This window comes from Pezoporus wallicus, unplaced genomic scaffold, assembly GCF_028554395.1.
Source record: "Pezoporus wallicus isolate ANWC-B61680 ecotype Strahan unplaced genomic scaffold, APGP_CSIRO_Pwel_v1 contig_6999, whole genome shotgun sequence".
Lineage (NCBI taxonomy): Eukaryota > Metazoa > Chordata > Aves > Psittaciformes > Psittacidae > Pezoporus > Pezoporus wallicus.
The window spans coordinates 1,999,087-2,013,455 of NW_026640180.1; the positions used below are offsets into that span (position 1 = coordinate 1,999,087).

General features: G+C 36.6%; 1 protein-coding gene across 2 annotated transcripts in view; it reads left to right on the forward strand.

Moving 5' to 3' along the window:
• GRID2 (glutamate ionotropic receptor delta type subunit 2) overlaps positions 1 to 14,369 on the forward strand; it is a 914,338-nt gene that overhangs the window by 418,666 nt on the left and 481,303 nt on the right. For both annotated transcript variants that reach the window (XM_057417982.1, XM_057417981.1), the window contains exon 3: positions 3,666 to 3,950. In XM_057417982.1, coding sequence (XP_057273965.1) covers positions 3,666 to 3,950 — 285 coding nt within the window. The remainder of the gene's footprint in view (positions 1 to 3,665; positions 3,951 to 14,369) is intronic.

A 14,369-nucleotide genomic window follows, 5' to 3' on the forward strand; every position in this document is an offset into this window, starting at 1 on the left:
CTGGAATGGGTTGCCCAGGGAGGTTGTGAATGCTCCATCCCTGGCAGTGTTCAAGACCAGGTTGGATGAAGTCTTGGGTGACAAGGTTTAGCATAAGGTGTCCCTGCCCATGGCAGTGTGGTTGGAAGTAGATTCTCTTAAGGTTGTTTCCAACCCAGACCATTCTATGATTCTATCCTATTTTATAGACATTCTAGATAATCTGTCCGTGCAATGTGTAAAATTCTGTGATCAGTTTTATTCCTTTAGCCAGTGAGATCCAGTTTTTAACAGCAGCTTCTATCTTTTGGTTATGAGAATGACTGAATATCTGGACAACTTATGTATAAACATAGCTTGTAGTGTGGAACAGTAGTGTTTTATAAGCACTGTCACTAATATTCTGTTCCTTCTTTTTTAAACTTGCAATGTTTTGTTGAACTTGCAAAGCTGTGTACAAGTCCGTTTGAATTTGACATTTCTACTGTCCTGACTGAATAGACACAGTAATATTTTCCTTATTGTAGTTGATGGCAAACTAATATTCCTTGATTGTATTGGCAGTTGACTGCATACCTGCTTGGAAATACAGTCTCTAAGGAGGTCATAGTAAATGAAATTCCAGTAGAGTTTTGAATGCAAGATAGCATTTAAGTACTTTTACATATATATGCCTGTGTGTGGATTTTTTTAATGTAGATGGGACAAAATAAACTTGGATATCTCAGGCTCAAGAAGAGAATGCAAACAGGATTTCAAATATGTTTGAACTAGAGCTTTTAGCCAATTGATAAGATACAGTCAAAAATTTTGGATCACTTGGAAAAGGATTTAATAGAGCTTTAATTTGTAAGGGTGGAAAAAAAGGGTTAAGAAAACATCTAAACCTTAGTCTTATGCTTTTTAGCAATCAGCTCTTCTGCTTAAGCCAATGGAAGTTCTGCTTGGCTAAGGAATCTATAAATATTATACATGATAGTTTGACATGTTGTACAGGCTTTACTTTGTATGTGTTTATATTGTAGAAATTATATTTCTGTTCAAAGAATAATCCAGTCATACTGAGTCAGAGGCAAACTCTGCAGCTCATGCACTCATTTTCTAGAAAGGCCTGCCTCTGGGATAACAGTCCTTTTTCCAGGAGCTAACTCTGTGTGTTAAATAGCCGCTAAATGTGCAGGAATAAGGTCTATTTGTGAGCGTAATGAAGTGCATATTGTCCCAGGCCAGCACACACGATTCTCATAAGCATAACATGGAAGAAAGAACCACACGGGCAACTTCAATCCTGAGGCTATTGTAACAAATGTGGTGCAGTGTCAAGAGAAAAGATTTTAATCCTTTATTCAGTTTGTTTGCCAGTATTAGCATTTGGCCCTGTGGAGGTATATGTTCCATGCTGCTTTCTTCCCCTTCATATTTCAATAACAATTTTCACAAAACACATTTTTCCCACGTCAAAACATTATGGGGAACGTACTGGTTATGCTTAGTCTGAAAGCATGCCTGGAAATTTAGGCATTTTCAAGCAATTTTTGTAACAAAGTTTGACTCTGCTATATTTTTAAAGGTCGTGTTTGACACACTAAGGTTACACTGCATATTTGTTTTTAACAGGTGGTATCAGGGCTTGTAGACTTAAATTTGCATTGATTTAAAAGCAGACTTTTGCAAAACCTAACATTGATTTTATTTGTCTATTGCTGCATAGTTATAATCTATTGACATATAGCTACAGGTATTTATTGGTGGATATGTTGATATATCACTAAAAATAATTTGCTTCGCAAGCAGTAGCATACTCACTGGGATGTGCAACCTAGATATTGCAGGGCTTGGTGCAGGAGAACCACATAAAGAAAAAGATTCAGCATCTCCCTACAAAGATAACTTGACAAGCCTTTTATCTTTGTTGAAAGTGATGATGAAGAATGTACCAAGCAGCATAAAAGATGAATACTTAATAAGATTGTTTTGAAATGTTCTGAATTTTAGTAACTTGTGAGATACTGGTAATTTTTTTGACCAATTACCAGCAATCTTGGTACTTCTCTGAAAAAAGACACTTGTGTTTGTCGAAAATATATTCCTTTCAACCTGAAGCTGAGAAGCTGGCCCAGAAGCTGAGCTATATTCAAGAGGGAACACTTTATCCTAAGCCATAACACTTTGAAACCTCTCTGTGGAAACACTTGCCCTCCATATTTATCTGCATGAAGGAATTCAGAAGTGTTTCCATCAGACAGAGCCTCAACAGCATCTGCATGCTATGGGGGTCCACCGCGGCATGTTCCAAATCCCTGTATCTCAGAAAGAATAATGCACTGGCATTAGAACGTAGTTCTCTGCATTCATGAACTCCTGTGCTTTTCTTTGGCTATAAAGTCATTCTCCACATATGCCTGAATTCCTCACACTGTAAATATTCCCATTGAAATCAATAAGTGTTTGTGAAGTAAAACATTAGTCACAGTAAGAGCCATATGATATGAAGCAACAGGTCTGGCACTAAAATATGTTTTCATATTTTTAGGGGAATATATTCTCACATGTGGGTTTCTTGGTTTTGCCTGCACCTGTTGTGTGCTCAGAATATTCCTGCAAAATAAGTAATTGCACATTTTAGTATTAGATATTAATATGTAAATACATATTACTCTTTACTGTCCCATTACCTAATTTACATGTAGAAATGCAAGTTAACTGCAGGTGTAGCTTTGCCAGTGGCAAATTGAGTATTTCAAAATTTAGTCTTAGGTGTGTTCTGGGGAATTATGGTACAAGCCTGTGCTGTTTCTTCATTTGAGTTCTCAAGTCTGTTAGAAACACAATATGAACACTCGACTGTGCTTTATTTCACAGGGCAATCCTTCAAAATTGCAGACCTAATCATTATTAATTAAGTTGATAATTAGTAATTGCATTAACTTTAACAATTATAAACACCTTTGGTATTAATGTGGATATCATTAGTATTGTACTTCAGACTGCTGTTATTTGTGTGTTATTTTTGCGTAAACAATTCCATGCTTTTCTTACAGAAGTGAGGAGAGTAAATGTATAGAAATTGTTTACTGAATTTTGAAAACAGCTATATATAAGACTAGATTTGGGGATTTTTTCATTTGTTTATTTTAAGAAAAAGAATAAGTTAGAAAAGATTATCAAATAGATCCCCTAAAACCCAGAAGCAACTCAGTTTTTCTTGGACAAGTTAATGTCTGTAATCTTATTCAGTTGTCTTCAAAAGTTGACAGCAAGCCTGAGCTGTTCTTTCGTCAATTTTTCTCTGTATAATGAAAAGATCCTATTCATGGAGTTGTTGTGCTAGACTTTGAAGAGTGTTTATCTCCTTGGGTGGTCATGCTAATTCAGCAGCTGGAATCAGTTCTTAATGTTCCTCACAAGGCCCAAAGGTGGGTCTTGTTTTCAAGTGGTAATTGGTTTCTAGGCAAGATGGACATGGCAGTCTTCCAGCTTTCGCCACAAGACAGCTGAAATTGAATCAAGAAGCTTCATAATTTTAATGAATTTCAGGTCTGATTTACTCACTGTGTAAAATTTGATCCATATTTCACTTGATTGAACCTGTTGTGTTTCAGTTCCCAGTGTCTGTGTTTCAGCAGCAAAATAGGCCCTATGCACTGAACCTCTCTCACCTCAAATATTGCTGTGTTTTCTTACAGCCTGCGACCTGATGAACCAAGGCATCCTGGCTCTTGTTAGCTCCATTGGCTGTACGTCAGCAGGATCCCTGCAGTCTCTGGCAGATGCCATGCACATCCCTCACCTCTTCATCCAGCGCTCAACAGCAGGAACGCCAAGGAGTGGTTGCGGGCTCATTAGAAGCAACCGCAATGATGACTACACGCTCTCCGTCCGCCCCCCTGTCTACCTAAATGATGTCATCTTCAGAGTGGTCACAGAATATGCCTGGCAGAAATTCATTGTTTTTTATGATAGTGACTATGGTAAGTATTTATTTAGCAGGGTGACTTTTATTAAATCCATAATTCTGTTGAAAGCAGTCACATTACATTTTTATAGTCTTCCAATAAATTATGTTTTGCTTGTGAACATTTACGGTTCTCTCAGCATTTCATAACACCTCAGAGAAATCTATTTCTAAAATCCATCAACATTTAAGGGTTTACTTGATAATTTCTTTGTTAGAGTTAGCTGATATATGGAGAACTTATCTGGCTTTCTATTCTGCCAGTGTTTATGAAGCATAGAAGTACAGGTAGAGAGTGCTTAGTTCTGTAGGACAAAGAACCTGAAGAGGAGGGACTGGAGAAGACAAGACAACGTTCCTTCTATTTTGAGTTCATTCAGTGCTCCTAAAAGTGCTGAGCTGATGGTTGTGTGATAGGGTAAGTGTGACACACATGGTGGCATCACAAGGCTGTGCTGTCCAGCCTGGTAACTCAGCCAAGTTCGGTACAGGTATTTTCTAAGGCTGAGAGGAGAGCTTAACGGATTTCTCTAGTGTAGGTGCATTATCTAACAAATGGTCTTGTTTTCTATGGAAAATTGCTTTGAAACCAAACCTGTTTTCTTCAGATGCATCCATAATTCATGAGTAACCATGACTGGTTTGGATGAACACTTTATAACTTATTTTCAAAGTTAAATATTTAAGTTATGGAAAAATGCTCACTTCAGCAACTTGCTGTGCATAATATCTGGTTCATTCAGGTCAGATGTTATTGATTTTTCTGTTCCCTGGCTACATAATAAATTCTTAAATTAGAAAGATAGAAAATGATGAATAGGAGAACTCCTATTTATAACTAAGCAGCACCTAAAAGCACCAGCTATAGGATAAAGAACACACACCAAAAAACCCATCCAAAAAGCTTGCAGCAGATTATTTTTGTTCCTGTTTTATGAGTTCCTGTGTTTAAGTACTAGTGTACTTATGAAGACCATAATCTTGCCAGCTAAAAGATATCTTTTTGCATATATTTTTGAGTTTGAACCTCCCCAGTATGATTCTGGTTTTGAATAATTATATCTGCAAACATTAGTTTTAAGTTATCTAAATTTCATTATTTAATTTGAGAATGAAGTTCAGACATCATGTCATTTTGTCCTTGATTTCTGGATAAGAATCTCACTAGCATGTGACTTACGTAAAACGGATGCCTGCCTGCAAAGGGTAAGTTTCAGACCAGTAGCTCATTCAGTGACATATCACCTTCAGACATGACATGTAGCAGATACTTTCTACCAGCCCTTATGGTGTTCTGACTTCAGCAGTCTACAAGTAATGCCATACTAGTCAAAATATATAGGTAATCTGAATCGAATCAGTGGACATCATCATGTACATCAGGAAAGGGTGTAAAAAAAAATATCTGCATTTAGTAGATGTTGATCAGTCTATCCCCTTTCTAACCATTTGTGTGGTTTGGGTATTTTGGGTGGGGTTTTTGTATTTATTTGGGGGTTTTCTGTTGTCTGTTTTGTTTTGTTTGTGTGTGTGCATAGTTTGGGGCTAATACCACAAAATAGCATTGACATACAACCTGAGTTTCAAGTTAAGCTAACAACTTTGAATAGGGCTATTATATTTCTTTAAATTGTGATAAATCCTTGACTTCATCAGCCATCTGAGGGCAGCAAGAAGTTTCTATATTTTCTTTTTGATTCCTGCAGGGTTTTTTATAAAATTTTGTTGCTGATTTCACTGACTGTCTCCTCCTCCACTTGTAATAAGGAACAAGAGAGCAGAAGTTTCAGAGCACCATCTCTAACCCAAGGCCTCTCTTGTTCTTTCCATTACCCTGAGAATTGTTCTCTGTCTCTCCAATTCCTCTCCTTGCTCACAGTGAAATGCCTCTTTAATTCCTTACTACCCTGTTTCAGGTGAAATCATTAGGTTTGACACAGTATTTTGCCTGTTCTTAATTCTCTTAGCCAGTTTTTGATCTATGGGAGTAGTTTTCCTCATACCCATGATGGCATTATTTTCTTAGCAGTGCCTAGAGATCAATCTTGCCATCAGTTTGTTGTAAATCTTAAAAAATTACGTCACTTTCTCCCTTTTTCCCCCTATTTCATTAATATACTCAAAGCATTTCCAGTCTGGTAGCAGTGCACATTTTTCCAGGTTCTGTATTGACTGAAGAGGGTCTTGCACAGAGGGAGGGGTGGAAAAATTTTGGGGCATGAAAATAGAAGCTGGAATCACTTGTTAGTGGATTATAGAGTGGAGAAGTCTGAATTCAGTATTCACCCTGCTTTGTCCAAGAGTTTGGACTAGGCAACCTCCTGAATTTCCATCCAGCTCTAATTAGTCTATGATTCTGTAATGTTTGGGGGCATTACTATCAGCTTCTGTGCCTGTTCTAGAAACCAAGACTGGACATGCAGACATGGGATGGAAGTCCAGGGGCAAGCCATCCTGTCTGTCACTGTCAGTGCAGGTAAGGGTGGTTGTTAATTTCCTCTGGAAGATCCTAGCTTCATTTGTCAGCTTTCTTAAGAGGATCTGCTGCAGGGAGAGATTTATTTATTTTCTCAGCTCACACAGACCTGAAATCAAAATATAGTTGGAAGCTTTGCTCAGTTTAACTGCTCGCAGCAGTTAGTATTAGACACTTTAATGTAACATTTAGTATTAAACATTAAAGTTAGGTGGGAGACCAACACTTGCATTAGAATTAAATTCATATTAGGGAGGGATTATTAGTATGTTCTTCACAGTCCTCTGCAGACCTGATGCTTGTGCAAACAGAGCTATTTCTTGCCCTGCTGGTCTTTTTATTTGTATGTGTGCTTTCCTTCCTAAGGTGTGTATTATAATATTAAGTGGTGTCTCCATAGCAGTAAATGACACTTGAGAAGTAATGGGAATGTAGATTCTGATATGTGTTAATCCATATTTTTTCCTCTTGTAATTTTTTTTTTTATTTTGTAAGCTAAAAACATGAAAATGCTATTAGACTGGTTCCAACAACCAGCAGAATTCTAATACTCCTTTCTGAGAAATTATGTTGTATAACGATTTAATGTAACAATTTATAACAAAATTCCTCAGTTGTATTACTGAAATTATTTCCAGTAATAATTTCATTCTGTGAAATAAAAATGCCTTTCATATTAAGAAAAATGAATCCTACAGTAAAATTTGGCTTATATCCAAAGTAAATACTATGCTAAACCAGATTCCTTGATCATTTAAAAGAGGCTGCAACCATTTATGTGTCAATTTATCAATATCATAGTTTTATTAGTGGAATTAATTTTGATTTTATCTTGCAGTCTATCATAGATTCCTTGTCATTATCAGAGAGTTGGAGAATTGTTTATAATTGGAAGTGTGTCTTTCTGCATGGCTGAGAGATATTTCTTTAATGCTATCCTTTTTAAAACTCTCAAATTCTTTCTTGGCTATAAATAGACAAGTATATTCAGTTTTAACATTTTAATACTTCCAACTAAATGCTAGAAGATTCAAGTCTACTTATAGGTTCTTTACCAACAAAGAAAGTTAAAGTCTTTGAAGGAAGTAATTCTTTCATTAAGTCATAACCAGTTGGGCACTGAAGAAGTGATGTAGAAATAATTGACATCTGTAGTCAATTGATGGGTTTTTTCCAAGTAAAATTGTAGGTAAGCTGACTATTCTAACACAAAACAAAAGGAACCTTGATAATAATAATAAAAACATTTCGTTGCTGTTACTTAATTAGGCTGAGTAACTAGTGAAATATTTTAGTAAAACCATAGTCTTATGTCAGTGGTAGAGCATGGCCAGTAACAAATGTGAGGCTAAAAACTAATAACATTTAATGAGTGAAAAGGTGAGAAAGAGAACACTAACTTGTTTATTTTATTTACTACGATTGCATCTTTAGCGTATAAACACAAATGAACTTGTGAAAATCAGAATGAGGTGTATTGTCTTTTCCCCCCTTTCTTGTTCTCTCCTGTGGTGATGTAGATCAAACTCCCAGTGAAAATATTGCAGTCAGTTTTCTTGTATTCAGTGTGTTTTGTTCCTTGAGGTAAAACAAATTAAAGGCCTGCCTAGGACATGAAATCTGATTTTGTTTAAGAAAATTTCATATGAGAATATTAAAAGTGTTCAAGGACAATTCTGTGCTTCTTCAAATTCCATTAAGCCTTCTCACAGAGTTAAAAAGTATGTGGCATGAAATGCAGCAAAATTATGCAGTAGATTGATGCCGTTCTCAACCTGCTATTAAAATTACAATCCACGCAATATCTACAAGCCACATTTAGTTCATTTCAGCGGCCAAATTGGCTCTTACTCTCTTCATTCTTGACTGCTCAGCTCAAACCGTACAATCATGTGATGCAGAGGTAGCTGTGCATCTCCTGCTTAAAAGCCAGTGTGGAGACTGGGGAGTCCTTCCACTCAGTCTCCGAACTCTTCCTTAGGACCATCAGCACTCTCTTCAGTGAAGGCATTTTCAGATTGGACAGCTTAAGTATTTAACTTATACCACTGGAAATTGCAGAGTTTAGGTTTGTAAAAAGAGCCAATGACATCTGTAAACATTTTGAGCGAGCTTTACCAGTCTATATTACATTTTTACTTTATGATTTCAAGTTCAAAGAAATTAAAGCACAGTTTGAAAAAGCCTCATCCGTGGGCTGGCATTTGTCAAGGGTCAGTCCCCGAACAGTAATGTGAAAAAATACCTTTAGACATTCAATTGCAGAGGAAAACGAAAGTTATTTGAGATGTGGATGTGTGAGCCAGGGCTATATAAGCAGTGTAATTGACCTAGAATCCCAGCATACTGTTGGTTTTTATCTCTGTGGTGTATCAACAAGGGGCAAGCTTTTGCAATTTCTGTCTTAGTCTTCAGGCAGTTTTCAGTTCACTGCATTTTCCAGGAATGCGTAGGTACTTTTCTGTAGTGGTAAATTTGTTATGAAGAAACCAGTCAATCATTGCAAGAACATAATTGTGAATTTAGTGCAATTTACAGTGTTGGTATCTCTGCATCTCTAAGATGAAAGGGAGAAACTCTAGCTGTTTGAAAACATGAATTTTTAATCTTTTGTTGGTTGCAGAGGAGATAGAAAAATGCTGCACTTTCTCTAGAAAGGCTGGGGGAATTAGACTGTTTCTGGTGAATGATTTTTGTCTTATTTCCTATTCTCTTTTGTAGTAATGGCAGTAATACCTTAAAACCCCTCTGTATTTTATATATATGAAAAAAAAAGTTATGAAACCCCACTTCTCTGTCCAATTTCTGGCCTAACCTCATGTTTTTCGGCCTAGTGTGCCTTTGATATGCAACCATCAGTTAATTTATGTGCTATTTACTTATTCTGGGACTAAGCTATCTTTGCTTACAATTTTTTGACCTTCTTGCTAATACTATGCATATTTGGCAATGGATATTTGCCATTCTCTTAAGTGGAAATTTAACTTTTATAAAGAAAAGAAACATAACCAGCATTAAGGCTATGAAGGGAATTTGCTTTGTGAGGCATTCCGATAGCAAATGGAGGTTGAAGTAGTGATTGAAGAATTCACTGAAAGGAAAGGGAGGAGGTTAGCACTAGGAAGGGGTTTAGAATGCATGTGTCTCTCAAAACTTGCTCATGGAACTCGCCTTCTGCCCCTCAGCATACACAGTGGTTTCAGATTATTCATGCACCAGTAAAGGATGAGGGCAGTGGTGTAAGGTACCTGGTCACATCACTAAAAAAATGTCTCAAGCTCAACCTGAGGGAGTATTTTGGAGAAAAGCACAAAATACAATCTGAAGGACGAGGGCAGTGAGATCTGTATTTCTGAGGATTCCAGCCTGAGTAAAGGTGTCTGTGAAACTAAGAAGATAGAAGAGACCATTTTCCCCATCCCTGCCCCAGGAAGGTGGTGGTTTTCAAATGGATTACATATAGTGCTATAGGATTAAGAGTATTGTTCTTTAGTAATCCTGGAAAAGAGATTTTACCTGAAACTCAAAAGGCTGAGCTGCTTGCAGAGAGGCTGCCTCCTGTTTAGTAAGAGGGCTGATGTTCTAAGATGGTGCCCATCTGTACTTATGGGCTCTAAACTCCTAGTATCTCCTTTAAAAAATACGTAGAATAAGTAATTGGTGGATAAGGGAAGAGCAGCTGATGTTACCTACCTGGTCTTGTGCATTTGACACTGTGCTGCACGACATCCTTGTCTCTTAATTGGAGAGGCATGGATGTGATGGATGGACCACTTGGTGGATAAGGTATTGGCTGGATGGCTGCACTTAGAGAGTTACAGTCAACAACAAGGCTTCAGGGAGACCTTTAGAGCAGCATTCCAGTACATAAAGGAGGCCTACAAGGAAGCTGGAGAGGGGCTTTTTATAGGAGCAAGTAGTGATAAGACACAGAGGAATGGTTTTAATCTGACAGAGGGTAGGTTTAGATTAGATATTAGGAAGAAGTTCTTTACTGTGGAGGGTGCCCAGAGAAGTTGTGAATGTTCCATCCCTGGCAGTGTTTAAGTCCAGGCTGGACAGGGCTTTAAGCAGCCTGGTCTAGTGGAAGGTGTCCCTGTCCATGGCAGTGGGGTTAGAACTAGATGATCTTTAAGGTCCCTTTCAACCCAAACCATTCTATGATACTAAGTACTTCCACTGACACTTTCCTGCACACACATTTTCCATATATATGATTGACCACTGACAAAGATGTGTTTGAAACCATAAAATTTTCAAATAATTTAAAGTCTTAATGCAAATTTAATAAAAATTTATAAAAGAATCATGATCTCTTTAATCGATTGCAAATGCTTATAATTACCCTGGGGCTGTTTTCAGCTGCCTAATGACTGTAATATTCTCAAGTCTGTCTCCAGACAGTCTTAAAACTGTTTATTACTCATCTGGCTCTTTGCCAACTTCCCATACTCATTTACTTCACTGTGCCTCAGTAAACATATAATTAATTGAAGCTTATTATCAAACTTTTTTTTTTATTAGTATTTATTATGTCATCCATATAGGGAAAGGAATATGTATTTTTTGTTTTTGTAACTTCAATGTGTCTCTTAGCTGCTAACTTGTGATGTAATTGTTTGTGAAACCTTTATAGCAACTTGCTTTTGCTGGCTGACATTACCACTGGAAATTGAATACATGTTTTGGTTGACCCTAGAATTATCCAACTTCTGAGATAACTGAACTGTTCTATAAATATCTCTAATGGAACCATGGCCATGTTTCTGCTTTTTAACCACATAATAGTTGGGGAAATGCATTCCAGAATACAAGTGAATATATAGAAAGGTAAGAGTGTTTGTCATTTGTTCATACTGCTGTCTTTAAGGATGGAATGGATAAAGTATTCAAAGGCTTAGCCTGACAGCTCTCTGTGTTGTGTTAGTAAGGAGGTAGACCAAATTTTTTATTATATCTAGAATTACAGTCCTGAGGTCAAAATAAAACTGTAGATGTTCTAATACCTGTGTAATGGGTAATTGCTATAAAGGAGGTGCTGTCTCAAGGTTTTGCAGAGAGATGAGATTTCTTTCATATATGCACAGTCTGCAAATGTCAGATGAAAAGTGACTTATTTGAAGATTTTTGAACACCTTGTACTGAGCTCCACTAGAGATTGCTAATTAGTTTTCAACTCTCAAGGCATTGTTTTAAAATCTTCTTAGAAGTATTAAAATGGATTTTGTAAGTGATATTTTGGCAGCTAAATAAATTAACAGTTATCAAATGAAGAAACTATTGAACAAAGTACTTTGCATGTTTAATGGAAGAAATTATACCTCCATTGGCAAAAAGGCATGAGTTAGGCATAATAGCATCATAAATACCAGGTAGTATCATAAATTGAAAAAGAAAATTTCTCTCTGAGAGTTCTAACAGGTCAAGAAAAAGAGGAAGCACAGACAGGAAAAAACTAGAAAATATTTATTACAGTATTTCTCAATCTTAGTTTCAACGCAGCTTTTGTAGCTTATGTTCTTCACAGCATCAGTCCACTCATATTCCTGTTTCTTTAGTATAAACTTTTAATCAGCTGAAAACATTGTGGAGCAAAAGGACACACAGAGACCAATTTGTCTGAAGTAAGATTATAACACTCATAGTAACACTGGGTTTATTACCAGAATGTCTGCAAGAACAGTAGGTCCGCGAGTGCTCAGTTTGGCAGCACATATACTAAATTGGAACAACACTTACTTCACTGTTCCTTGCCACCTCCTTGGAAGGGGGTATATAGCTCCTCATGCTTATGAAAACCAACAGGGAGCAGTGGTGATTGCAGGGAGAGTTGATGTATCATGCAGACAGAAGTATAGATTACTTGTTATTAAATAAAGGTATATATCTAGGCAGAAGTATAGAGCTCTGTTGTACAGTCGTATAGGATTTAAGTACAATTTTTCAAGTTTGGTGTGATTTTAAAGAGAGTAAATGCTGAAGGTAAACGGCACAGCATTCTAAATCATTATCATTGGAGGCACTTGGCAGGGAAAATTTATCTCTCTGCAAGAGGTTGTTTTGCTCAAAGACAACTCCTAGAAACCTTTTGGAAATCCCTGTTGCAAACTATAGTAAAGAAGAAATTGAATGAAGACATGGAAAGCAGGTTACACAGTCAAAATTGTGTGATTATAGAACATATTGCCTTGTCAACCTTCACGAGTGAGGGGTAATCACAGTCTGACTCCCTATTTCCAAGAAGCTAAGGTAGCAGCTGATACTCTTAAGGGTTAGTTCTAGCTTCAATTTGATTTATCATTTTCATCCTTTGGGGTTTGTTTTTTTTTCCTTCTTTCCAGTTAAAAACAAGGAAGTCAAAGGAACAGTCGTGTGTCAATCACCAGTAAGGTTGGAAACTTAGTCCTGCATGATTTGAAAACTGTCTCCCCCAAACATTGATTCAGCTACTTGAGACAATCTGTATTGATTTTTCATATTTAAAGGGTAATCTCTAATAACTGACATATGGCATGAAACAAAAAGCTAATGTAAATGACAGTTGGATGATCCATTAAAATAAGGATTAAATAGATATTTCAGTAGTGCCACCATAGTTCATAGCAAACAAAATTAAAGTTACTTGGATTTATTATGGTTTGGAATAGAACAATGTAAAATATATTTTTCTTCCTTTTTCTCAGTCGGATGATGTTAAGAAATTTGAGAAAATTTGTTTTCTCTCTCTCTCTTTTTTTTTATGTGTGAAATTTCAGAAAATTGCAAGCAAGGGATGTGAAAACCCATCATTCTTACCATCTACAAACTCAGTTTCCCCCAGGAAATGTCATCCCCACTCGTTAGGTTCCAGAAATTTTAATTATATGAAGATTTCATACATAATTAAACATTTGAGCTTGAATTTACATGTAAGTTTGAACTCCTGCTATACTCTCTGAACCTAGATTTTCCAGCTGAAACAGTTCAGGTAACTGCTCCCTCTCAATTCCCACATGTTAATATGAAAGCTATGTAGATTTGGGATTTTTTTTAATGTTTTTGTTTTGCTTTGGAGAATCACTGAATTACATATAAGCTGACTAATGAGAAGGAATCCCACTGCTGTGAAAGCAGTATGGACTGTTATTGAGTCATCGTGCTAAATTGTTGTTTTTCTGAGTGTCAATCTTAACAGTGTTAATAAATATCAACATGTGCGCAGGAATGCAAACACTTTGCTCAAGGCTTTAAACAGAGCACTGGCACTGTCAGAATCTGGCTGGAGCTGAGCATCTCCCTTGCGTACAGTGCATTTTCATAATTAACAATTGCTGTCATGTTAACCATCATTGTGTAAGGAAGAATCACTGTGCTAGACTTACAAAGCTTCCTTGATAAGAATTTGAACAGTGTCATTTGTTATACAATGCCTTTTCTCATCGACTGTGCAAATAAAGTGTTCTTTTGTATAAATCAGCCAGTGAATATTTATGACAGGTGCATTCACCTTTACTGCCGCAGCTGAATCATCTGGATACTGTGAGGAAAATGTTCACGGATCTGAAATGGTATCAGATGGAGGATGAGCTAATGACTGTAAACCAGGTTTGAGATAATCAAAGTGCTGAGTAGAGTGCCTTGTAATTTAGATGAAATACAGTGATAGAGGTGGATGGATTAATTCGTTACTGCTGGTGAAGAGTGCCCTCTTTTTCTTCTTCTGGCCATAATGTGATTTGAAAATTTTTTACAAACTTTGCATCTACTTCTAACTTTTAGATTTCTCATTTTTAATCAGAGTATAAGAGGTACCCAGCATGTGAGTTTATTTAAGATTTGCTGCTCTTTTTGTACAGGTTATAAAATCTGTATGTGTATATATATATATATATATATATATATACTGTTTTTTCTATATGACATGTCTGAACCCCAGCATATTTTGTTCTAGGCTATCCTGATCATTAGGCTTTCCCCAAG